At 42.4% G+C, this 26,056-nt stretch overlaps 1 protein-coding gene and 1 long non-coding RNA gene across 2 annotated transcripts; one reads left to right on the forward strand and one right to left on the reverse strand.

Moving 5' to 3' along the window:
- Positions 1 to 5,055: 5,055 nt before the first annotated feature.
- On the forward strand, positions 5,056 to 10,014 carry LOC126183354 (uncharacterized). The gene is made up of 2 exons (XR_007536724.1): positions 5,056 to 9,400; positions 9,435 to 10,014. It is a non-coding gene; the product is annotated as an uncharacterized LOC126183354 (long non-coding RNA).
- Positions 10,015 to 10,211: 197 nt separating this feature from the next.
- LOC126183353 (NADH dehydrogenase [ubiquinone] iron-sulfur protein 6, mitochondrial) lies at positions 10,212 to 10,731 on the reverse strand. Its single transcript, XM_049925266.1, has one exon. The coding sequence runs from the start codon at positions 10,695 to 10,697 to the stop codon at positions 10,323 to 10,325; it is 375 nt and encodes a 124-aa protein (XP_049781223.1). The 5' UTR covers positions 10,698 to 10,731; the 3' UTR covers positions 10,212 to 10,322.
- Positions 10,732 to 26,056: the final 15,325 nt, after the last annotated feature.

The following is a 26,056-nucleotide window of genomic DNA, read 5'->3' on the forward strand; positions in this document are numbered from 1 at the left end:
GGGGGGGGGCGGCAGCTGCAGGATTAAGGTATTCATCTCAAGGGGCTAAGTACCTTGCCTGGAAGTAAATAAATGTTACAAATGGTGATCTATGGGGTAGTTTGCACTCATATCGCTATCACTTCTAATGTTGTATGGAGGGAAATCTACTCAGTAATGACATACATGCGAACAACCATTGTACAGACCCTAAAGTTGTCCTCCTTGGGCCAACACAATTCTGAAAGAATGCATGGTAACTACAAAATGTTGAGGAATGGTCATCAGTAAAGTGAGTTTCTTGGAGCCCAATACAGACTGCAGGATAAGATGAAATTAGTTACTGCAGTTCCAGTAGGTAACAGTAGTACCCATTACATCATAATGTTGAGGGTATCCTTGTTAGGTTCGAAGGGGTCAGGGGGACTGGTCACATCCCAGGACCAGTCTGTCACCAGTTCAAGAGGAACAGTGTCGAGTAGCATTGACTCAGAATCTGGCGGCATGGGAGGAATCTGGCACAAGATTGGCCTTCTCCCAGTTCTTCTTCTTTTCACAACTTTTGGTGGCCAAGATTCTTACCATGGCTAATCAGCAGTATACATGGGGACGGATGAAGACTGGGCAACCATAGATTAGATTAGATTAGATTTACTTTCATTCCAATTGATCCGTAGTGAGGAGGTCCTCCAGGATGTGGAACATGTCAGAAAAACAACAATACAGGACAATTATTTACAACTAAAACAAATAAGCTAATGTACCATTCCACAGGTCCCAAGTGGAATGATCGTCATTTTTTAATTAACACTAAGAGTCATTTTACAAATACTAATGCACTGAATTTAAAATAAAAAAGTTTTTTATTTATTTATAAGGTAATAAACATGTAATACAACTACTGTAATACTTATTTACAATGAACACATTACTGCACTGAAATGGTGCAGAAGTTAGATTATACTTACTTACTTACTTACTTACACACACACACACACACACACACACACACACACACACACACACACACAAATTTTCAGTGAACACATTACTGCACTGAAATTGTGCAGAGGTTATGTTGTACTTATATACAAATCAGTTGGTTTTACTAAGAAATTCATCAATGGAGTAGGAGGAGTTGGCCACCAATAAATCCCTTAGGCTTCTCTTAAACTGAATTTCATTGGTTGTTAAGCTTTTTATGGCTGCTGGCAAGTTATTGAAAATGTGTGTTCCTGAATAATGCACACCTTTTTGTACAAGACAAAGTGACTTTAAATCCTTGTGAATGTCCACAAATATTTTATTGGCTGATCTTTCTAAGACTACACTTGATTTGCTATTTATTGCAATGTTTGTATCATCGGCAAACAAAACAAACTTGGCACCTGGTAATGTTACTGATTAAAGGTCATTGATATACACAAGGAAAAGTAAGGGCCCCAAAATGCAACCTTGATAGGACTTACAGGTTGCAGCACCTTCAGCCATTGGCTAGTGTTGGGCCTCCTATCTCTAGGTTTCTGGGGAGAGGGTGCCCTGTCAACAGTAGACACTGGAAGAGGAAGCTGTTTCTCTGTCTGGGTGTGGGAAGTGGTTCCTGAAGAATGTGTCACCCACAAGGGGGATAGTAGATTTGGTTTGGAAAAAACCGAGGTGGGGTGGGGAATTACAGCAAACTTTTGCATACTTGGTCATCATGTCAACAAGATTTTTTTCTCACTTCAGTGTATAACAGACAGTCAAGTGATTTATATTCTTGCATTTTCTCTTTTTTTAAACACTGGGCAAATGTGGAGGGATGGTGTTCAGTGTATACAGGGTGACAATTACTGAACTATATGAAATAAAATTGTCATAACTTCTGAACAATTTGCTTTAGGACACTCAAACTGCATGCTTGGCTGCAGGGCATGATGGGAATTAGTATGGTTTAGTGTCAAAGTCCACTTTCATTTATATGGGTTCATCAATAAGAAAAACGTGCATTTGGGGGACTAAGAATCTGCATTTTGCAATTGGTAGGTCTCTTTGCCCTCAATGGGTGACTGGTGCGCGATGTCCAGTCATGGAATAATCGGTGTGATATTCCTTGATGGCATGTTGACTATTGAATGGTATGTGAACGTTTTGGAAGATGATTTCATCCCCATTACCCAAAGTGACCCTGATTTCGACAAGATATGGTTCGTGCAAGACGGAGCTCTAGCCCATTGAAGTAGCACTGGGGAGGAGGACTTAGAGGACCGCATTCTGGCTCAGGGTACCAAGAGGCCAATGGCATGGCCTTGACTGTCCGCCATATTCTCCAGATCTGAACACATGCTATTGCTTTTTTTGAGGCTATATTAATGACAAGGTGTACAGCAATAACCCCAAAACCATTGCTGAGCTGAAAACAGCTATTCAGGCCACAACAGCAACAGTGTTCTGATACTTCAGCAGGTCACGCAGAATTTCACTATTCATCTGCACTACATCATCGCCAATGTTGGAGGGCATATCGAACATCGAATATCTGTAGTAATGTTTACATGTTGAATGAAATGTGTGCAAGCTGTAGTTTGTAACTAATTTATGTTTGCTTTCATGTTGTTCAATAATTGTCATGGACCTTTGTGGAGTTATCATCCAGTTTGTGTTTTTTGTTTGCCATGCAACAGGATGACATATGAACAAATCTTAAGCATCAGAAACATCTCACAGCTGGCAGGACATAAGGTTTCCTGTCACTCCTGTACACCATAACTTTTTCTGGGAGAAGTTTCCTCCAGAGGCTAAGATGAATGCAAATGTATCTGTGTGGTTATCCTTAGGATTTTTTTCTTTGCATTGGACAAAATGAACACTTTCCAATTTGAGATTAGATCGTAGCTCCTTCTCTGTCTAAAATGCAAGGGCTCTGTGGAAGGTAATTCCTTGCACCATATTCAAAGTTTTATGTGAGGAAATAGTCACTGGTATGTCACACACATATTCACATCATGGAAGAGTTTGAGGTACTGAAACACAAGAGGTATTTAACTAATAGTGATCCACTGCGCATTTTTCCCAATTAAGGCATTCATGTCTGTCCACTCAACAAAAAAATATTTTCAAAATAGAAGTCAAACCCAAAAGGGGACCAAATGCACTTCAGCCGAAGTGATGCAAGGATAATGAATGAAGATTTCAATGAAAGAAAGCAGAACCTAGGAAAATAGACAGGTCAACAGCAAAGGTTGCCACCATGAGAAAGAGAAATAAGGATAATTGGAGATGAGAAGCTGCAGCACTGAAAGGAAGCAGGTACTGCAATAGTTTGAGGCCCCATGCTCACCACATACATACTTGTGAAAAGAGCCATGAGCCCCTAGAAAGGGGCAGTGGGGAGGGGGGGGGGGGGAGGACAGTGGTGTGGTAACAAGTACTCACTTGTGTGCATAAAATCAGTTAAATACTCAATGGGAAAAATAATTATATGCAATAATTTATTAGTTAAAACATTACAATAAAAACAGATATGTATTATTATTTTGTCAGTGCCAGCAGAAATTCTGAATCCAAAATAAGGGTGGGAAATATATAAGTTATTTCATTGAATGTGATTTCGTGTCATGTGCCCACTCACTGACATCATTGCCTTGAACAGTGGAGCTCGCTCATGTGGAATGTACCCCATTACAACACCAGACTGAGAAGCATCAAAAGTTAAGTAAACATTACACCAAATCCATGCTCAAACACATATTCCACAGAAATGTAGCTTTCATTACATACATAATGAAATCCATTTGCAGATTACACCTGTTAAAGCTTTATCATTTGAATATTCTTAGTGAAAATATTTAGATCTGTGGTGTCATCATTTAATAAAGATTTAAAAATTATATATTTTAATCTGTCTGTGAAAATACAGACAGTGTACTACACATATCACTAAAAATTAAAAATATCAGTCTTACAGTATATTTTACTTCAGACGGTCTTGATTTTCCTTAGTTCATATAGAAATTTGAAGGAAATTTTAACGTCACTAAATTTCCTGTCACTTTACTGGTATAAATCACAAAAACTCTCACAAATCATGATCAATCCTGTGTAAATCTGTAAATGTGTTATCTAATGTTGCCTTCTTTTCTTTTTAATAATCTTTACACTAATTTCAGTCAACTGAACTGTTCAAACTCCCAGTTTCACATAAGGAAGAAGTTCCTAATGTGTCACAGTACTGCGTATTTGCCTATTTTATGAAAGCACTTCATTCTGCCAACTCAGTAGATGTTTTTTTTCCTTGAACTCCAGCTGCTACAGTGATACTTCCATCACCTGCACTTTTATTATTATTATTATTATTATTATTATTATTATTATTATTATTACTACTATAGTAGTAGTTTTGGGAGGGTAGGGCTGGAGACAGTTTTCAGAAATAGAAATGAATTTATTAAGTTCATAAATTTAGAGGTGGGTTTCGGCTCACTGTAAGGTTCAACTATGTCAACGTTATCTCCTGCTTTTCTACAATTTTCCTATGTTTTGTCACTTACCAGCAGCTTTCTCAAAGACTCTACTAAGTTATGTAATGTAACTGTACACCATGACAATTCATTTACCATAGGATAGTTATGTGGTGGTACATTTATGCATTGCCAATACCAACATAATCTGGAAGGCTGCACCTCAAATCAGACTCAAATATTAATCACAGCATCTAATGCAATTCATTTTGTAAACAAAAAAGTGGAGAAGAGTATGCAGCAATAATAAACAAGAGGCTGGAGGCTAAAGTAGCTCAATTTTTCTCCAAGCTCACTTGCTGAATAAAAACTCTACACTAAATATAAAAAATGTCAACTCCCCGCTGCAGCATACAAAGAAGATATTCATCTGAGTAAGGTAAATATCTGACCACTTTCTCTCAGGCAACATCTAAATAATCTTAATGATCATTCCAGCATAGCACAAGTATTTGGATCCTGTGACTTTGATAACAAGACTCACAGGTTTATAATTTCCACAAAACAAGTTCCAGCCATAAAATTTATTACTTTGTGGACTCCAAAGACTATCTATTACATGTACGACCTCTAATTCTTTCACACAATCTTAAAGCAATGTCTTGTGAAGCAGAAAGCTAATCAACACAAAATTTAAATGAACTCAGCATCAATATCTATTCTCTGCACCACATGAACACCATAATAACTTCAACAATCAAAGCACAGGGTTTCAAATCATTCACTGCATTATAAAAAAATGAAAACTACAGTTACAGATTTTAGTTATAAATCTGAACATTTTTTGATCGGAACAGTTATATTGTGATTACTTTTGCTTCCCATGAGAATGCTAATGTTTCTGGCACATCGAAACCCTCCTGACCGGTATGCAATCAACTAACCATGAATGTAATGATTGAAAATGGCATCTAATTATTACACTCCATTAAAATAACTTATCTGCAAAATTTCAGTTAATTACGGTGACTTCTGCCACATCATTCATCTTTACCTTTATTTCAATCTCAGCTTTACAACCAATTTTATTGCAGAACATACAAGTTACATCCTCATAAGACTGCATTACACAATGAATGAATGAATGGATATAAATAGTCTGTACAAGGATGTCAATAAGCAGACAGACTCTTCTAAACAACAAAAGTACAATTATCAGTTTATACATCAAGTATAGAACAAACTTAGTCTAGAGATTTCTTCACTAATTCAGTAGCTATATTTATCTTCAAACTCATTGGAAGAGAGTAATTTGGGAAGGTCGAGAGCCTTGAAAACAGTCTCTTGTGAAATGATGTAGTCTGCCACCTGTTAAAATAATTAATCTTGGTTTTCACACACTGTAACTAAACCTACGAAGTATCTGAGGGATGAATGAATGATCACTGAAAGAGAATTCTTAATGTAATTAGTAAGGCCCAGCATGTACTCAAAAACTGTTCTGAAATCACGAATAATTAACAATGATATGGCCAAATTGTAAATAGCATCATTAGCTGTTTACATGTTCCATAGGTCATATTCATAATAAAGTTTACAATGGGGAAGATGTCAACCAAACCGACATTGAATACACATTTCAAAAAAATGTTTATATGGCTACATACTGGCCATTTAAAGTTTTTTTTTTTTTTTTTTGGAATAAATGGCTACTTCCAGTCAAGAACTACTCTTTGTAGTAGGTCGAGTTTTTACAGATATCTTTAATCTAATCTAGATTTTAAAACATTTCTATTATTTCTCAGGCTTTTTACTTCCATGGGTAAATAGTGTGTTTCATAGCTGCACATTTCACTCCTTTTTCTGCCAACGGAGTTCCTGCAGGGTTACACAGATCATTCTTCCTTCTAGTATTATACTCATGAATACCCCTGTTGGTAACAAATTACGTAAGTGAATAAATGTACTGAGAGACTTGCAAATATTCACAGCTGCATAAAGTGATGCCCTCAAGATGTATGTGTGTGAACTCTGCTCATTATTCCAATTAGTTCCTTTTGTGCAGTGAATATTGTGTAAGTGTGTGAGGTGTTACCTGTAAATATTATCCAATAAGACATCAGTGAATGAAAATTTGCCAGAGGTTTTCCAGTTTAAGCTTTCGTCAATATGTAAACCTGAAAATCTAGAATTTTTGTACCATATTTATTATTTCTTGTTGGTATACTTGGTTCATAGGATGTGAGATATTTTTCACACTATGAAACTGAATTAGCTGTGTTTAAAAAATTTCAAGCTAGCCCACTCATACAAAACCATTCAATAACATTCACAAAAACATAATTTACTATTTTCTCCACTGATGCTTCTTTGCTTGGCTTCACAACAATTCTTGTATAACCTATAAACAGGACTGACTGTGCTTACTGATTCAAATAAAAAGGGAGATCATAACAAAGCAAGAACAGTTGTGGCACAATGATCAAACCCTATGAGGTGCCTACTGTAATTTCTAACCATACAGATGGTGTGGCATCCCTCTTTGTATTACCCGAACAGCCTAGGGTCACTTTTTGCATTCTTTTTCTTAAATGAGAAATAAACCATACATGCAGTGAACAACGTATTTCTTAAAAGCTTAACTGCTGTAACAGAATATTATGACTGACACAATCAAATACCTTCAATAAGCATAGCAGATCTCAACTAGTGAAATTTTATTGTTTACACTTTATTATGCGCTCAGTAAATGTACACCTAGCTGTCTGAGTAGCATGGCCCTTCTAAAACCCAAACCATGATTGGCTAAAGGTACCACTACTACACAGTTGCATGGCAACAGTTTACATCCCCTATCCCATTTGAATGTTACGAACATCTTCCCAACACTATCATCAACGTCTCAATTTTCTATTTTATCTGTCTTTCCTCAGATTTGTATGAATATCATGATCCAAACATTTCAAAAAAGTTCTGCAAACATTTTCATGTTTCTGCCCACTCCATCTCTATATCTTAAATATATAAAATAAGCATTATTCAAAGATTGAACAATGTACTAGTAATAGCCCTGTCATCATATTTAATTTTTGTTTATATTGAGTTTAAGTGTACACTGATATTCTAAGGTACCAGCTAATTGTGCAAATTACTTCATTCACTTACAATACAGTACAGTGTACAGTTCAGACTGGTAAGCATATTAGTGAGGAAATAAACCAAGAGAACAGTGTTTTGGGTGTGACAAACAATGAAGGTTACATAACTCAAATGTAATTAAAAAGTTACAATTCACAAAACAAGACAATAGTTGCATAAGAGTGATAGCACAAATGCTTTCTATCACCCAACTATGACAACTTCCATTATAAGACTGTAAAATTACTGCTTGGAGAAGTACAGCACACCACATCATGACATTTACGGTAATTGAGCATGATCTTATGGAAACTATTTCACAGCCATATCTGTGTATGAGCATCTCCACTTTACCCATCATTACTGAGATAAAAATTATAATTAAAAGTAAATAATTAAGGAGAAAAGGAGATAACTCACTGAGTAGTAGTAGCACTGAGTTGTTACACAAAAAAAAGAATAAAAATGTCTGATACCTGGATTGCAGTTTGCTGTGGGTAGAGGGCGGAAAGAGGTGAGGCTTAAAGAGCGTGGCATACTGACTGAATGAAGGCAGATAATGCAACAGCTAGGCACCAGAACCAATGAGTTCATGCATTCCATGAGGATGGTGACCTGGAGGAGTAGATTGAAAGGGAGTGACAGGACAGAGGAAGTGGTGAATGTGGGATACAGGGTGTAAGTGCAGTGGGTAAGTGAAGACTCAGGTCAGGAGGGTTACAGGATTTAATGTGTTGCAAGGATCCAAATAGCACGGGTTGTAAGGCAGCCATAAACCTCTAGTTGAATGGCTGCTTTACAACCCCTCCATTTCACTTACAACTGGGAAACCTTTGGACTGATCACATTATGTGTTAATGATGATTGGGCCTGCTTAGGATCTATGAATAGTGGCATCCATATATCACTATTAAGTTCTACTTCAGCGAACTGTGTGTGTATCCTTCCAACTCCTGCCAAAGTGATATTCAGCCACCCCCCCCCCCCCCCCCAATCTACACAACATCACAGTCCATCCTTACGCCATCCACCCTTACCACATAGTTCATATCTTTGTGGCTGACCCAGGTGCAAGATCTATCCGATACAACCACACGGCACATCCTACTCCAGTTCTTTCACAGGCTTATCCTATCCCATTGGAGGGACATCCACCTGTGAAAGCAGTCATGATACATACCATACCTGCTGCAGCTTCTACACTGCATTATGTGGGCAAGATCACCAACCTGCTGTTCACAGAATTAATGGCCACCACCAAACTGGCCTTGAGCAGAGTTGACCACCCAGTGTAAGGACACACTGCTGAGAACAGCATAATCGATTCAAATGGCTGTTTTACAAGCCAGGTTGTCTGGACCCCTTCCCCTGAGCTCCAGCATTTCTGATCTATGTAGATGCAAGTTATCCTTGCAACACACCCTTCACTATTTTAATACTGCCAGCTTCAATTTATGCTAACCCTCTGCCCTCGTACCTTCTACCCAACAATCCCCCCTTTCTCTCTCCTGTAACCCCCTCTCAATCACGTACTCCACGTCATTAGTTTTGTCCACTGCATGAACTAACTGGCTCCAGTGCCCATGTGTTGTATTCCTAGCCTGTGCACTTGCCGCTTCTAATCCCACAGTCTGCTGCCTCCCTCTACACTAAGTCATCCTTCCTCAAGCCCTCATCCCACTTCCCATCTCTTTTCTCCTTGTATCCACATCCACCCCCAATAGACAATACACTCCCAGAGAGAGAGAGAGAGAGAGAGAGAGAGAGAGAGAGAGAGAGAGATTTCAACACTTTTACTATTTGTGAGTTTTCTTCTTCTTATATGTGTGTGTGTGTGTGTGTGTGTGTGTGTGTGTGTGTGTGTGTGTGTGTGTGTAGGGGGGTCAATTCAACAATTCTACTATTTTGGGTTTTATTCTGTACTCCTAAATTATTCCCATTCTGCCATAACTTTTCTTGCCCTATTTATAATGAAAAGTTTCATATTGTAACTTGAAACATAAATATGATTCAGTTTTAGACCATTCATAATAAAAACGGTACTACAGAGTCTAAAGAATCCACACAAAATAACTGACTACATGATCAGCAGTGTTTACTTCTTTCTATGGACTTCATTGCTGATTTAAGGACATTGTTACCTTGTTATTGGTTTCCTCGTAATTGACATGGAGGTTCTTGATTTTGCTCCACATTAGTTGAATTACGTCATATTACATTTATACTGAGCCCTTGAACCTGGTCTCTCTCAATGTGTTTCAAGGCAGCAAATTTTCCCCACTTTGTCAATACTGAACCCACCAATTCAATCCCTCTGCTGTGACCCCACAAATAAACTCTCTAAAACTCACTGTGTGTAAAATACACCCCATATTCTTATGATTTCACATTCATTGGCTTTGCCACCTCACAATCAACCTGTCATCTTCCAAGATCCAACTGGCAATACCTCTCATATGCAGACATTGTGAAAAAATATCACATTACTCCAACACTTAGAATGATATTATACACTACCATCAAGTTGGCAACAAGTATTTCTTAAGGAACTGAAGCAGTTATTTCTAAATGTAAATAACAGGTGCACAATATCAACTAGCAATTTCAAGACACTTTGGATTAATATCAAAAACCTTGTCAAGTAGTAATGCAAGATTAATCATGTTAAATAGATTTATTTGTACACGATTTGCAAAAGTAACTAATAACAAGACATATTGGTAACACATCAAAACTGTGCTATCAAAGTGCTACAGAACTACTTTTCTAATGGTCCTCTTTGAAGAAACGAAGGCCACAGTAGCCACAAGCATGGTTGCCTGGTTTATCAAGGTTTATGTACACTTTAGGATGACCAGTTGGACCACCACCACCATCACACGCTACAACACGCTCTTTCTGAGGAATTGGTGGTGTATCAGCAATCAGCTTGATTGCAAAATTTGGATTAACTTGTTTTTCTTTCCCAATGAATCGAACATTTCTGTAGTCATCTTCTTCAAACTTTTGACCAGTATGTGTCACAGTATCACCTGATTCTGCGACACCACTGTAAAAGCGTTTTGCATTAAGATGGTTGCAAAATCTTCTTACAATTGTGAGCTCGGATCCTAAGATCTTTGAGCTCAGTGATGCAGCCATTCCTGGAATTATCTTGCTATCCTGTTACATGAATCTGTAAAGAAAAGAAGACCAATTCACAGTGAGTGACACAAAATGCATTTAGCTATGAAGTATGGCAATATGATGTGAAATACTTCATTAAATGTAGAAAGCATATGCAAGAATCATGAGAACTAAATTACAAACAGCAAGCAGAAGATTATTAAGATACAGGGAATCAAGCAGAAGTGCTGAATCCTGGAATTTATATTGTGCAGAAAGACTTTCAGATAGTCGGCCGCACATCTTTTTCTAATAAACAACAAAAGATTGATAGGTAGAGAGAGAGAGAGAGAGAGAGAGAGAGAGAGAGAGAGAGAGAGAGAGAGAGAGGGGGGGGGGGGGGAGGGGGAAATAATCAGCTTTTAATAAATAGTAAAAAATTATCACACTAATGTTTTCCACTCCTTTGAACAAGGATATGTACATCCCATTCATCCCTATCAATGATGAACAAATTGGTAAAAGTATGACACCAAATTCTTAGGATTATGGCTGCAAAGTAATGTAAAATGGAATAAGAATGCAGAATATGTTTACATAAAATTGCTCACTGAAATCCTGCTGTAGTAAGGAAAGGAAGCACGCACATCATGCCTACTTTCTTTCTCATCTGAAATATGGGGTCATATTTTAAAGAAATTCTAAAGCAGCTATCACCACATTCCAACTACAAAAATGGGCTGCCACAAGAATCAGGTCTGGATGCATATTTAGCAACTCATTTTAAGCTCTGCTTAAGATCTCTAGTATTTCTCCTTTATAATGTCACTAAATTATGGAAAGTCTTACTTTCTTTCAAATAAATGTAATAGGCAATGATAATATATTGATGGAAAAAAACTGTGGCACAAAGGAGGAGTTTTGCGACAAACTAAATTCAGTTGGCATGTTTTTACTTGTGAAAGAAGATGTCTATTAAAATTTAGCACCACCAGCATACGAGTGGCATTAGTAGCAGCAGCACTATGAGGATACAAATAAAGATTTGCTTTAAATATACACTGTTACAGTCATGAGTGTTAGTTACTTATGAGACTGGACATGGTGAGTTGATGTTAGTCAAGAATGCCTTTAAGACGACGACAGATGCCAATATCAACACCTCACTGAGTTTGAATGGGGTCTTGTAATAGTGTTATGAGTAACTATATGTTCCTTCTGTGGTACTGCAGTAAGACTTGGCCGGAATGTAGCCATGTACACGACACTGCAGGCAGCGGTGGGCACAAGAATGTATGGGTGCAAGAAGACCAGGCCACAGATGGCCACGTAGCATTATCGAGAGTGAAGATCGTGTTCATCAGCGTATGGCTGTGGCGCATCACACTGCATCTGCAGCAGCAATCCGAGCAGCAGCTGAAACCACAGTGACATGACCAACTGTGACAAATTGGTTACTTCAAGGGCAGTTCTGAGACAGACCCCCTGTAGCGTCCGTTCCCCTGACCCCAAACCACCACCATTTGCGATTTCAGTGGTGTCAAGCACAAGCTCATTGAGGGGCAGGGTGATGGTCTGTTGTTTTACCTGATGAAAGCTGGTTCTGGCTTGGTGCGAATGATAGACATGCACTGGTTAGGAGGAGGCCACTTGGGGGCCTATAACCAACCTGACTGTGTGTTAGACCAACACCTCTTAAATCACAAGGTCTTACAGCTCTCTGCCAATAGGTGAGTGATGTCATCAACTTCAGGCATACAGCCAGTGCCACTTATGGGTAGCAGCGCAACCTAGGTGCCTGTAGGAATTCTACGTGGAGCCATGTAAACAACTGTTTTGGAGCTGTAGTGTTAGTGACTTGAATTCCCTTGTGAAGTAGTTAGCTTTTCTACTCTTTGAAATGTATACTGCCTGTGGCTGAGAAGTGATCACCACCATGGTGAATACGTGTTGTGTTCCTGGTTGTAATGGTAATTACGATGAGAAGGTGGTTCACATTTTTAAATTTCCAGCCGATCAGAATACAAGAAGGGAATGGTTATCTGCAATCAAAAGAGAGAATTTTGTTCCTAGCACACATTCTGTGCCCAGTACCTTTCATTTTAAGCTGTACTTATTGATGAAAGTACATGGCAGTTGACATTTAAGTATCAGTACAAGTTTCAGCGACATGCGTGAAGTATATTATTTTTCAATTCGTAGGTCTGCCATTTGCACTTCTGAAAAGATGATATATTGTGGGAAACACAAGCAGCAGACTGGAAAACTGGGACTACATTAACCGCATCACTAAGCAAGCCACAACTCCGACAAAATGCAGTCCCAAGCAAATTTCCTAACTGTCCTTTGTATATTTTCAAAGTGATGCCAAAAACCAGAGCTGCACCGAGAGTATCAATAGGGGACATTATTAAATCTCTAGAAGAATATAACAAGAAGTTTTCCCTCAGTTCATTTCAAGAACTGATAAAGACGCTTGATTGTGTTGTAATGAAAAGTGGTCAAAAGCAGTGAAAGATTCATATATACTGTTTTTTATGTATAAACTGAAAGAACACCACATCGTATTTTGTACATAACTATTAATCAGGAACTCAGTGTAAGCATTTATGTTAAGGATTGCAAAATCATTTCCAAGGAAGTTCCAAAAACTGTATGTAATATCCATGATCTAGACAATATTATAATATTTGTTGAAAGTTTAATGCACAAAAAGGAAGAAAAACATCTTCAAGACATCATTGTTGAGCTGTTACATAACTTAGAATGTGAGGGGAAAACTAAACCTGCTGTTGAATTCATAAAAAGCCAGTTTCAGTTAAGCTCCTTGCCTCCTGAGAAACATAGGTCCCCCCCCCCCCCCCCCCCCCATGTTTTAGTATTTGCTTCTTTGTTGTTTTTTTATTTCAAGCCATGCTTACAGATTCATACGAAGCACTGGAAATATTGTTCTGCCTCATCCTAATACTATTAGACACATCTGTGCAAATACTGATGTTGATCCTAACAGTCCAAACTTTCTAGCTTGCATTAGGGATAAACTTGAATCATCATGATTGTTTTGTGACACTCATGTTAGATGAAATACACATTAAGCCAGCCATGGACTACAAAGAAGGAAATTTAGTTGGTATGGCACATTATACCATTGCTCTTGCAACAACTGCTCATGTGTTTATAGTGCAAGGTGTAATTTCATCATTTAAAGATGTTGTCCACATCCTGCCTGTAAATAAAATAACTGCTGACCAGTTGTTCAATGTAATAAAAAAAGTATTGATTGGGTAGGAAGACTTAGGTTTAAAGGTTATTTGTATTTGTTCTGACAATAACACATTTAACAGAAAGGCTGTCTAATTTTGCAAACCCACCACAACTTAGTATTGCTTACCCACACCCTTCAGATCATTCCAGACCTTTGTTTCATGTTACAGACCCAGTACACGTTTATAAATGCATCAGAAATAACTGGGTGACTTTGAAAGATGAACTTCTGTCATTTTGCTTCCCCAGCTTTGAAAACACATCTGTGAGAAAGCAAACTTCATTTTCTGCAATTAGGTCCATATTTGCCATTGAATGAACAAATTATTGAAATCTGGGTATGGTTTAAGTATGAATGCTCTGTGGCCCTCTTCATTAGAAAAACAAAATGTAAAGCTTGTTTGTCAAATTTTCAATGACAACATAAAGTGCAGAACGAGATTTTCACTCTGCAGCGGAGTGTGCGCTGATATGAAACTTCCTGGCAGATGAAAACTGTGTGCCCGACCGAGACTCGAACTCGGGACCTTTGCTGTGAGTACTGGGCGTGAGTCGTGCTTCGGTAGCTCAGATGGTAGAGCACTTGCCCGCGAAAGGCAAAGGTCCCGAGTTCGAGTCTCGGTCGGGCACACAGTTTTAATCTGCTAGGAAGTTTCAACATAAAGTGCAGTTTACTGGAGTTAAAAATTATGAAGGAACTGCTGAAAATTATTAAAATAATAAGCACACGGTGGAAAATTATGAATGTTAAGTCCCCTTTGAAAGGCCTTAGACTTGGAGAGGAAATGGAAAAGCCTCTAACAAGCCACAAGGATGATGAGAGGTGTAAATTTCTAGAATTTGTTTTAAACTGGTTAGACAACTGGAGCTCCACGAATTTGTCAAGTGGTAAGCTCAGTACAGAAACACACTGCACCAAGCATTCAACATGTGCATTATTAGAACTGAGACTGTATGGTCTGTCAGAACTTAAAAGGTCATACTTGCTGCTTGGAAAATTTCAGACCGATGCCTTGGAATGTATTGGCAGCTATCTGGATCCCAGCACCATATGTCAATGAGGCAAATATTTGAGGCAGAGAAAACACTGAGATTATCAACTTTGTTAGAGCTCTCTTTACAAGGTGACTCAGCTACAAAAATTGTAATTAGATCTCCACAAAGCTGTGACCAGTCTATTGTCTTAACGTTGCCTGTGACATCTCAGCATCAGGTATTTGTAAATTAAGTGTTAGTCAATGCGATCTGGAACTTAGGTGGTGGTGGTTAGTGTTTAACGTCCCGTCGACAACGAGGTCATTAGAGACGGAGCACAAGCTCGGGTGAGGGAAGGATGGGGAAGGAAATCGGCCGTGCCCTTTCAATGGAACCATCCCGGCATTTGCCTGAAACGATTTAGGGAAATCACGGAAAACCTAAATCAGGATGGCTGGAGACGGGATTGAACCGTCGTCCTCCCGAATGCGAGTCCAGTGTTATCTGGAACTTACTGGTCCAGAATTATCAGTGCTTACATTCATTGCTGGATACTGTTGCTACAACACAATAAAGAAGTTCGAGTGTGGTAAATGTGCTCAGTTTTTAACAATATATAAGCAGCTGGCATGTGGTGCTGAGCACAAACTAATTAAAGATCTTGATAGAGGTGGCTTGCGATATCCACAGAAAATTGCCATTGTTGATAGTAATGCATTCTTTTTGTTTCATGCGAAACTATTATCAGATGAACACTAAGATTCCTTTCTCAGGCTTTAAAACCTATGGGAAACAACATGTAAATTAATTCTTGATTGTGTCATGGCCAATGATGATTTTTCATCAGGCGTCTCTTACAAACATTCAGCACAGGAAATGTGTGAATCTGTTGTTTGAACAGGTGTTAATATTTTGCTTAATAACTATTGTAAAATGGAAAATGACAAGGTTGGTTGGTTGGTTTAAAAGAGGTGGAGAGGGACCAAACTGCTAGGTCATCAGTCCCTTGTTCTGATTAAAATAATTCCACAAGGGTGGGAGTAAAATAATCGAAACATACAAAACACAGCTAGAAGAAAGGAGAAAACCACAAGAATGACAGAAAGGTAACAAACACTAAAATGGACAAAATCAGACAAGAAAACCACAAGACATCCAAGAAATAGTAGAAGATATCAAAACAAGATAGCAGATTACCATGGCTGGCTGACCATGAGAATAAAAAGGAGAGGAGAAGCCAGCCACTCTGCAACACATTAAAACCTCCAGCCTAAAAGCACTAGGGTGGAGGACACAAACAGACAAAGGACATGTGCTAAAACTTAGATCAAATGATAAAACCCACCCTCACGAATGAAACGTAAAACTTAAGCTGCTTTTGAGGCACTGTCACCCAACACCGAAGGTAGGGTGCAGGGAAAGTTAAAAATCCGCCACAGAGCTGCTAAAAGTAGGCAGTCCAGCAAGAGGTGGACGACCGTCATTTGTGAGCCACAGCGACACCAAGGTGGGTCCTCACAAACAGGGGCGGTAACCATGTGTTAGCCACCTATGGCTAATGCGGAGTCGGCAGAGGACAACTGATTCCCTGCGAGAGGACCGCATGGAAGATTTCCACACATTTGTAATCGCCTTAATGACATGCAGTTTGTTGTCCATACTGTCACGCCATTCCACCTCCCAAAGTCGAAAACCCTTGTGGTGTAAGACAGAACTCAGGTCAGTTTCGGAGATATCCTCCTCCAGAAGCAGTTTCCGAGTAGCCTGTTTGGCCAGCCTGTTGGCAAGTTCGTTGCCTGGGATTCCTACATGTCCTGGGGTCCACACAAACACCACTGAATAACAGGACTGTTCAGGGCATAGATGGACTCCTGAATGGATGCTGCCAAAGGATGGTGAGGGTAACACCGGTCGATAGCTTGTAGGCTGCTCAAAGAGTCAGTACACAGGAGGAATAACTCCAGGGAATAAGTGGATGTGCTCAAGAGCATGAGATATGGCCGCCTGCTCTGCAGTGAAAACAGTGCAGCCATTTGGGAAGGAGTGCTGTTCAATATGCCCTCCATGAACATACGCAAAGCCTATATGATCATCAGCCATCGAGCCTCCGGTACAAACCACTTCATGGCCTCGGTACATGTCGAAAATCAAGAGAAAGTGATAGCGGAGAGCCGCAGGGTTAACAGAGTCCTTAGGGCCATGCGAAAGGTCCAGAAGACTCTGCGGCCTAGGTGTACACCGTGGAGGTGTACGTGAATGGACCTTGATGAGAGGAGGTAACAGGGAGGACTCCAGTTCAGACAGAAGGGACTGGACGCCAACCGCAATCTTAAGCCCTGACCTGGGCCGCCGATACGGGAGATGAACTGTCATGGTTGGGAAAAGGAGACGGTGATCTGGATGCGCAGGACAACTACAAAAATGTGCAATGTAACTGGCGAGCAGTTGTGCACGCCTAACCTTCAATGGAGGGACTCCGGCCTCCACAAGGACACTGATCACCGGACTTGTTCTAAAAGCTCCAGTCACTAAGTGAAGGACACAGTGGTGCACTGGGTCGAGTAAAAGTAATGCTGAGGGTGCCGCCAAACTGTAAACCAGACTCCCATAGTCAAGGCGGGATTGAACAAGGGCTCTGTAGAGTTGCAGCAGTGTAGAGCAATCTGCACCCCAGCTGGTGTTGCTCAGGCAGTGGAGGGCATTGAGGTGCTGCCAGAACTTCCACTTAAGCTGAGGAAGGTGAGGTAGCCAAGTCAATCGGGTGTTGAAAACCAGTCCTAAGAATCAATATTTCTCCACTACAGTGAGTGGATCAACATTAAGGTAAAGTTCTGGTTCTGGATGAACGGTGTGACGCCGACAGAAATGCATGACACACAACTTCGCGGCTGAAAACTAGAAACCGTGGGCTAGAGCCCATTATTGTGCCTTGTGAATGGCTCCCTGTAGGCGCCGCTCAGTAACACCAGTACTGAGGAACAGTATGAAATTCAGAAGTCATCCGCATACAGAGAAGGTGAGACCGACGTCCCTACAGCTGCTGCTAGACCGTTAATAGCCACTAAAAATAGAGACACACTCAATACGGAGTACTGCGGAACACCATTCTCCTGAATACAGGAGAAACTATGGGAGGCACTGACTCGGACACGGAGAGTATGGAGCGACAGGAAGTTTTGAATAAAAATCGGGAGCAGGCCCCGGAGATCTCACTCATACAATGTAGAGGATATGATGTTGCCATGTCATGTCATATACTTTACGTAAATCAAAAAAAGGCAGCAACAAGATGTTGGTGTCTGGAAAAGGCTGTTCGGATGGTACACTCAAGGGACATAAGATTATCAGTGGTAGAGCAACCCTGGTGGAAGCTGCTCTGACATGGAGCCAGTAGGCCACGTGACTCCAGGACCCAACCCAACCACTGACACACCATACATTCCATCAGCTTACAAAGAAAGTTGGTGAGGCTGATGGGCTGGTAGCTATCTACATCAAGCAGTTTGAGCACTGGAATGATGGTGCTCTCCTGCCATTGCGATGGAAAGATGCAATAGCATCAGATCCAGTTGAAGATGATGAGGTGATGTCGCTTGTAGTCACATGAGAGATGTTTAACCATCTGACTGTGCCTCTGATCTAGCCCAGGAGCTGTGTCGGGGCAATGTGCAAGGGTGCTGAGCTCCCACTCTGTAAATGGGGCATTATAAGGTTCACTGTGGTGTGTAGTGAACGAGAGGGCTTTCCTTTCCATCTGCCATTTGAGGGTACAAAACGCTGGGGGTTAGTTCTCCAACACAGAGACTCGAGCATAGTGCTCAGCAAAGTGCTTGGAAATCTTGTTTGCGTCGGTAGATAACATGCCCTGGATGTTACTGCCAGAGACATCTGTTGGGGCCTGGTACCCAAAAAGATGTCTGATCTTTGTCCAGACTTGGGAAGGTGATGTATGGCACCCAATGGTCAACATGTACCTCTCCCAACACTCCGGTTTCCATCGTTTTATAAGCTGGTGAACGCGGACACAGAGACTATCAGGTGCTCTAGGGAAGGGTGCCGCTTATGTCGCTGTTCAGCTTGCAGACACTCTTTCTACATCTACATCTACATCCATACTCCGCAAGCCACCTGACGGTGTGTGGCGGAGGGTACCTTGAGTACCTCTATTGGTTCTCCCTTCTATTCCAGTCTCGTATTGTTTGTGGAAAGAAGGATTGTCGGTATGCCTCTGTGTGGGCTCTAATCTCTCTGATTTTATCCTCATGGTCTCTTCGCGAGATATACGTAGGAGGGAGCAATATACTGCTTGACTCTTCGGTAAAGGTATGTTCTCCAAACTTTGACAAAAGCCCGTACCGAGCTACTGAGCGTCTCTCCTGCAGAGTCTTCCACTGGAGTTTATCTATCATCTCTGTAACGCTTTCGCGATTACTAAATGATCCTGTAACTAAGCGCGCTGCTCTCCGTTGGATCTTCTCTATATCTTCTATCAACCCTATCTGGCACGGATCCCACACTGCTGAGCAGTATTCAAGCAGTGGGCGAACAAGCGTACTGTAAACTACTTCCTTTGTTTTCAGATTGCATTACCTTAGGATTCTTCCAATGAATCTCAGTCTGGCATCTGCTTTACCAACAATCAACATTATACACTCCTGGAAATGGAAAAAAGAACACATTGACACTGGTGTGTCAGACCCACCATACTTGCTCCGGACACTGCAAGAGGGCTGTACAAGCAATGATCACACGCACGGCACAGCGGACACACCAGCAACCGCGGTGTTGGCCGTCGAATGGCGCTAGCTGCGCAGCATTTGTGCACCGCCGCCGTCAGTGTCAGCCAGTATGCCGTGGCATACGGAGCTCCATCGCAGTCTTTAACACTGGTAGCATGCCGCGACAGCATGGACGTGAACCGTATGTGCAGTTGACGGACTTTGAGCGAGGGCGTATAGTGGGCATGCGGGAGGCCGGTGGACGTACCGCCGAATTGCTCAACACGTGGGGCGTGAGGTCTCCACAGTACATCGATGTTGTCGCCAGTGGTCGGCGGAAGGTGCACGTGCCCGTCGACCTGGGACCGGACCGCAGCGACGCACGGATGCACGCCAAGACCATAGGATCCTACGCAGTGCCGTAGGGGACCGCACCGCCACTTCCCAGCAAATTAGGGACACTGTTGCTCCTGGGGTATCGGCGAGGACCATTCGCAACCGTCTCCATGAAGCTGGGCTACGGTCCCGCACACCGTTAGGCCGTCTTCCGCTCACGCCCCAACATCGTGCAGCCCGCCTCCAGTGGTGTCGCGACAGGCGTGAATGGAGGGACGAATGGAGACGTGTCGTCTTCAGCAATGAGAGTCGCTTCTGTCTTGGTGCCAATGATGGTCGTATGCGTGTTTGGCGCCGTGCAGGTGAGCGCCACAATCAGGACTGCATACGACCGAGGCACACAGGGCCAACACCCGGCATCATGGTGTGGGGAGCGATCTCCTACACTGGCCGTACACCACTGGTGATCGTCGAAGGGACACTGAATAGTGCACGGTACATCCAAACCGTCATCGAACCCATCGTTCTACCATTCCTAGACCGGCAAGGGAACTTGCTGTTCCAACAGGACAATGCACGTCCGCATGTATCCCGTGCCACCCAACGTGCTCTAGAAGGTGTAAGTCAACTACCCTGGCCAGCAAGATCTCCGGATCTGTCCCCCATTGAGAATGTTTGGGACTGGATGAAGCGTCGTCTCACGCGGTCTGCACATCCAGCACGAACGCTGGTCCAACTGAGGCGCCAGGTGGAAATGGCGTGGCAAGCCGTTCCACAGGACTACATCCAGCATCTCTACGATCGTCTCCATGGGAGAATAGCAGCCTGCATTGCTGCGAAAGGTGGATATACACTGTACTAGTGCCGACATTGTGCATGCTCTGTTGCCTGTGTCTATGTGCCTGTGGTTCTGTCAGTGTGATCATGTGATGTATCTGACCCCAAGAATGTGTCAATAAAGTTTCCCCTTCCTGGGACAATGAATTCACGGTGTTCTTATTTCAATTTCCAGGAGTGTATGATCATTCCATTTTAAATCACTCCTAATGCGTACTCCCAGATAATTTAAGGTATTAGCTGCTTCCAGTTGCTGACCTGCTATTTTGTAGCTACATGATAAAGGATCTATCTTTCTGTGTATTCGCAGCACATTACACTTGTCTACATTGAGATTCAATTGCCATTCCCTGCACCATGCGTCAATTCGCTGCAGATCCTCCTGCATTTCAGTACAATTTTCCATTGTTACAACCTCTCGATACACCACAGCATCATCTGCAAAAAGCCTCAATGAACTTCGATGTCATCCACCAGGTCATTTATGTATATTGTGAATAGCAACGGTCCTATGACACTCCCCTGCGGCACACCTGAAATCACTCTTACTTCGGAGGACTTCTCTCCATTGAGAATGACATGCTGCGTCCTGTTATCTAGGAACTCCTCAATCCAATCACACAATTGGTCTGATAGTCCATATGCTCTTACTTTGTTCATTAAACGACTGTGGGGAACTGTATCGAACGCCTTGCGGAAGTCAAGAAACACGGCATCTACCTGTGAACCCGTGTCTATGGCCCTCTGAGTCTCGTGGAGGAATAGCGCGAGCTGGGTTTCACATGACCGTCTTTTTCGAAACCAATGCTGATTCCTACAGAGTAGATTTCTAGTCTCCAGAAAAGTCATTATACTCTAACACAATACGTGTTCAAAAATTCTACAACTGATCGACGTTAGAGATATAGGTCTATAGTTCTGCACATCTGTTCGACGTCCCTTCTTGAAAACAGGGATGACCTGTGCCCTTTTCCAATCCTTTGGAACGCTACGCTCTTCTAGAGACCTACGGCACACCGCTGCAAGAAGGGGGGCAAGTTCCTTCGCGTACTCTGTGTAAAATTGAACTGGTATCCCATCAGGTCCAGAGGCCTTTCCTCTTTTGAGTGATTTTAATTGCCTCAGTAATTTTTGGCAACCACCAAGGGACTGTCATTCACTGGGGCACCCTAAAGAACAAGGATCGAATTTTCCGCCACACAAACAATCGTAGTGACCTGCTCAATGACAATATCGATGGCACCATGTGGGGAAGATTCAGCAGTGACAGCAGAGGTGAAGGCTTGCCAGTCTGCCTTGTTTAAAGCCCACCTGTGTAGGCATCCTTGGGCATGACACCAGGGAGTGACAGGAAGATGGGGAAGTGGTCACAGCCACACAGGTCGTCATGTGCTCTCCAGTGGATAAATGGGAGAAGGCCACGACTGCAAACCAAGAGATCAATGGATGAATACGTGCCATGTGCCACAATGAAATGTGTGGGGGCACCTGTATTTAAGAGGCAGAGGTCAAGTTGTGACAGTAAATTTTCGACCTCCCTAACTCGGCCAGTAAGCATGGCGCCACCCCACAAGGGGTTACGCACGTTAAAATCTGCAAGAAGTAGGAAAGGTTTAGGGAGTTGATCAATCAGTGCAGCCAATACATTCAGGGGTACTGCACTATTTGGAGGAAGATATACATTGCAGGCAGTTATTTCCTGTGTCGTCCTTATTCTGACAGCCACAGCTTCAAGAGAGGTTTGAAGGGGCACAGATTTACTATATACTGAGTTCAGGACATAGACGCAAATTCCACCTGACACTCATTATATTCACTACGATTCTTGTAATATTCCCTGTAGCCGCGAAGGTCAGGGTTCCGTATTGCCAGGAACCAGGTTTCCTAGACGGCAATGCAGAAAGCAAGTGTAAAAATGAACAGTTGGCACAGCTCAACCAGGTGGTGGAAAAAACTGCTGCTGCTCCACTGGAGGATGACGTGATCAGAGACTGGGAAGGCATGAAACATTCAATGAGGAAGTCTACACCTCAGCGTCATCTGCTGCCACCATACGAGTACCTGTGTGATTGACATCTATTGTGTCTGAGGGCCCATTGAGACCTAGGCCCTCAGCGAATGCCAGGATCTCCACCTCATCCTCAGATACAGAGCTTGTAGGTAGTGGTGGTGTGGGTGCTACCGCAGTGCCTTGGTTCTTGGAAGTGTTTTCTTTTTAGGTTTCTCTCGCTGCTCCTTAGGTTTGTCCAGGTGGGAGGGCTTCACTGATTCAGTCTCAGGGACTGAGGAGGACCGTGAAGACCTACGACCAGCTCTACCTGTGGTTGCTTCAGCCACTGGTGGGTGTCAGCTTTGCAACCGGTAGGAACCTGGGAAGGGAGTGACCAAGGGATCCCTTCCTGGCGAGAGGAGCCAAAGAACACGTTTCTCCAGCTGAAAAGTGGGGACTCACACCCCCAATGATTGTGGGGTGTCGCTCCTGGAGTAGGTTGTGCAGGGGCAACAGGGAGGGGAGTGCACCCCACCATCAAGGGGCAAGTGTAGTCTGACAGCTGTGAGAGCCAACTGTATGTGGCGAAATGGAAGATAGTAGAACTGTTGTTGAGGCGGCGTAAGTTGACATCATACGCACAGGATGTAGCCTCTAATATTTTATCTTAGCCTTAGTGTAGGTCAGCAGTCCAGGGTGTTGTATTCCAATATTTTTCTTTCTTTCTGGAGAATCCTGCAGTCTGGAGAGCAAGGAAAATGGTGCTCTTCGCAGTTGACACAGATGGGAGGTGGGTCACAGGGAGTATTGGGATGTGAGGGACGTCTACAATCCCAACAGGTGACACTAGAAGTAAAGTGGAAAGACACATGGCTAAACTTTCAGCACTGAAAGCACCGCATCAGGGAAGGGATGGATATATGGCTTTATGTCACAGTGGTAGACCATCACATTGACCTCCTTGGGTAATGTGTCACCCTCGAAGGCCAAGATGAAGGCACTGGTGGCAACCTGATTATCCCTTGGACCCTGGTGGACACACCAGACGAAACAGACACCTCTATCGCTCTAAATTGGCATGCAGCTCATCGTCAGACTGCAAAAGAAGGACCCAGTGAAATATGATACCCTGGACCATATTTAAGCTATTATGGGACATGATGGATGGCAGAGGATACTGTATTGTTCAAGACCGACCCTGACCGCATTTTGGACAAGCCCTCGACCTCCCAAACTTGTCCTCTAAATGCCCCACAAAAAAGCTGAGGTTGCATTGACAAGTAAGATTTCCCACCAACTCTCGTACATATGAGGTAGCGGGGTGAATAAGCTTCGCTGTCATCCTTATCCTGGCGTTCCTCCCATGGTGTGGCCAGGGTGGGGGGTGGTGGAGGGGGCGATTTCGGGTCTTATTTCTATCATTGAAGTTAGACCTTGATCGCTTAGAGACTGTTGGTGTCTGACCACAAGCAAGAGATGACATACTACACTTCATGGCAGGTCAACTGCCCAGATACCACCCACTCCAACCAAGGGGCCTCCCCACGGGCGCCACCCAGCCGCAGTAAAGGCCACCTGGCGATGGCCATTGCCGGGAGTCCCGATGCCCCAGGGTGATGCGCATCTACTCCTTGGCATACGTGGGGAGTTAATGGCACAGGCATCAACAGAACGATCCCAGTGTGGTCAGGGGCTACGAACAACAGGGTACATGGCGGCCCCAGCACAACATACTGACTGCCGCCCTGGATATCAGGCGCAAACGAGTTAAGAAGTCCATTATCGTCAACAGCGCCAAAAGTGATACTGCACAGAGGATGGAGGAAAACGTACCCAGGAGGGTGACCTTGCCCAACAGCTGGAGAATGAGAGGAAGTACAGATCCACACCGACGAAGGGTGCGAGAGGTCTCAGTGCATGATGGACACTGCACACCGTGTAAGGTGCCCTTCCCCAATGGGCTCGCTCTTCAGAAAAATTTCGAAAAATGGTGGTCAGTCCCTACAGGGGACCATCACATAAAGGCCAAAACAAGTGAAACTCCTTTTAGTCGCCTCTTACGTCACGCAGGTGTATCTCAGGCCTATTCGAACCCCCGGAACCGCAGGGGAGATGACAAGGGGCAACTTTACTATCTCTAAGATGGCTTTCATTCATGTTGCTTATTATCTGCACAGTATTCTTTGCCACAGTGTCATTTTGTAGAGTTTGGTAAGAAGTATTTGCATGTCCTTGACCACGTGCTATGTTGATCCTGCTTTGAAAGTTAGTTGTGGTTGGGCAAGAGTGTCATGTTTGTATTTCCTTTACATGTCATAAATTTGGATTGTCTTGTTTTTCTCCCTCTATTTGTGTGAAAGTTATTTTTGTGCAGAAATCTGTTAGTGGGATGTGATCTCTCATTTGAAACTTAAATCTATTATCTTCCCTACATATTTTGCTGTGCCCATTAGCACAATAATTGAGAACCACGCTGTTAATATTTAAGATGTTTTGTGGAAGAAACTTCGCTACCTAGAAATGCAAATGTGATATAGTCTGAGTAATTATTACCATCTGTCCTTACATGAACAATTAAGAGGCTGTGACATCAGTCATTATGTCTGTGAAACAAGCATAGCACATGGAAACGAGGTTACATTCACGAGGACTGCTACATTCTAACTCTATGCAATGTTTCCATAAGTGCAACGAAGAATGAATACTTTCATTGTTAGAGTAATGCTGGGCTGTTTCATGCAATTCATGGATACTTTTGTATGTTTTGCTTGTGCTCATAGGTTTCGTGAGAGTTATCAGTAATCTTTTTTCCACTTTTATTGTTTACAATTTGCTTCAAACCATACATCTGAAATATGTTTGGAACACAACCTACAACCAGCTTAGAGACAGAAGTGATGACACTTTCTGCAGGATCTGACCATTATTTTGCAGGACAATGCTCAAGCACATACAGTGCAAGCTGTTACTGATTTGTTTGACTGATGGGGCTGCTAGGTGCTACACCACCTACTGCACTAACCTGACTTAAGCTCTCGTGAGCTCAACTCTATTTCTAAACTGAAGGAAACACTTCATGGCATTCACTTCAGAACTGCTACAAATTCGTCGGGCAATAGGCCGCACCGCTCGAACTGTCAAGACAAGTGGCACTGCTAAGACCCAATGGGTTATGCAGAATGCTTGTGACTACTTTGAAAGTCAATAAAACTTTGAAACCGGTACCTATTTTGTATGAGCTGTAAATAAATAGTTGCCACTATTAAGGTTCTAGC

This window comes from Schistocerca cancellata, chromosome 4 (genome assembly GCF_023864275.1).
Source record: "Schistocerca cancellata isolate TAMUIC-IGC-003103 chromosome 4, iqSchCanc2.1, whole genome shotgun sequence".
Lineage (NCBI taxonomy): Eukaryota > Metazoa > Arthropoda > Insecta > Orthoptera > Acrididae > Schistocerca > Schistocerca cancellata.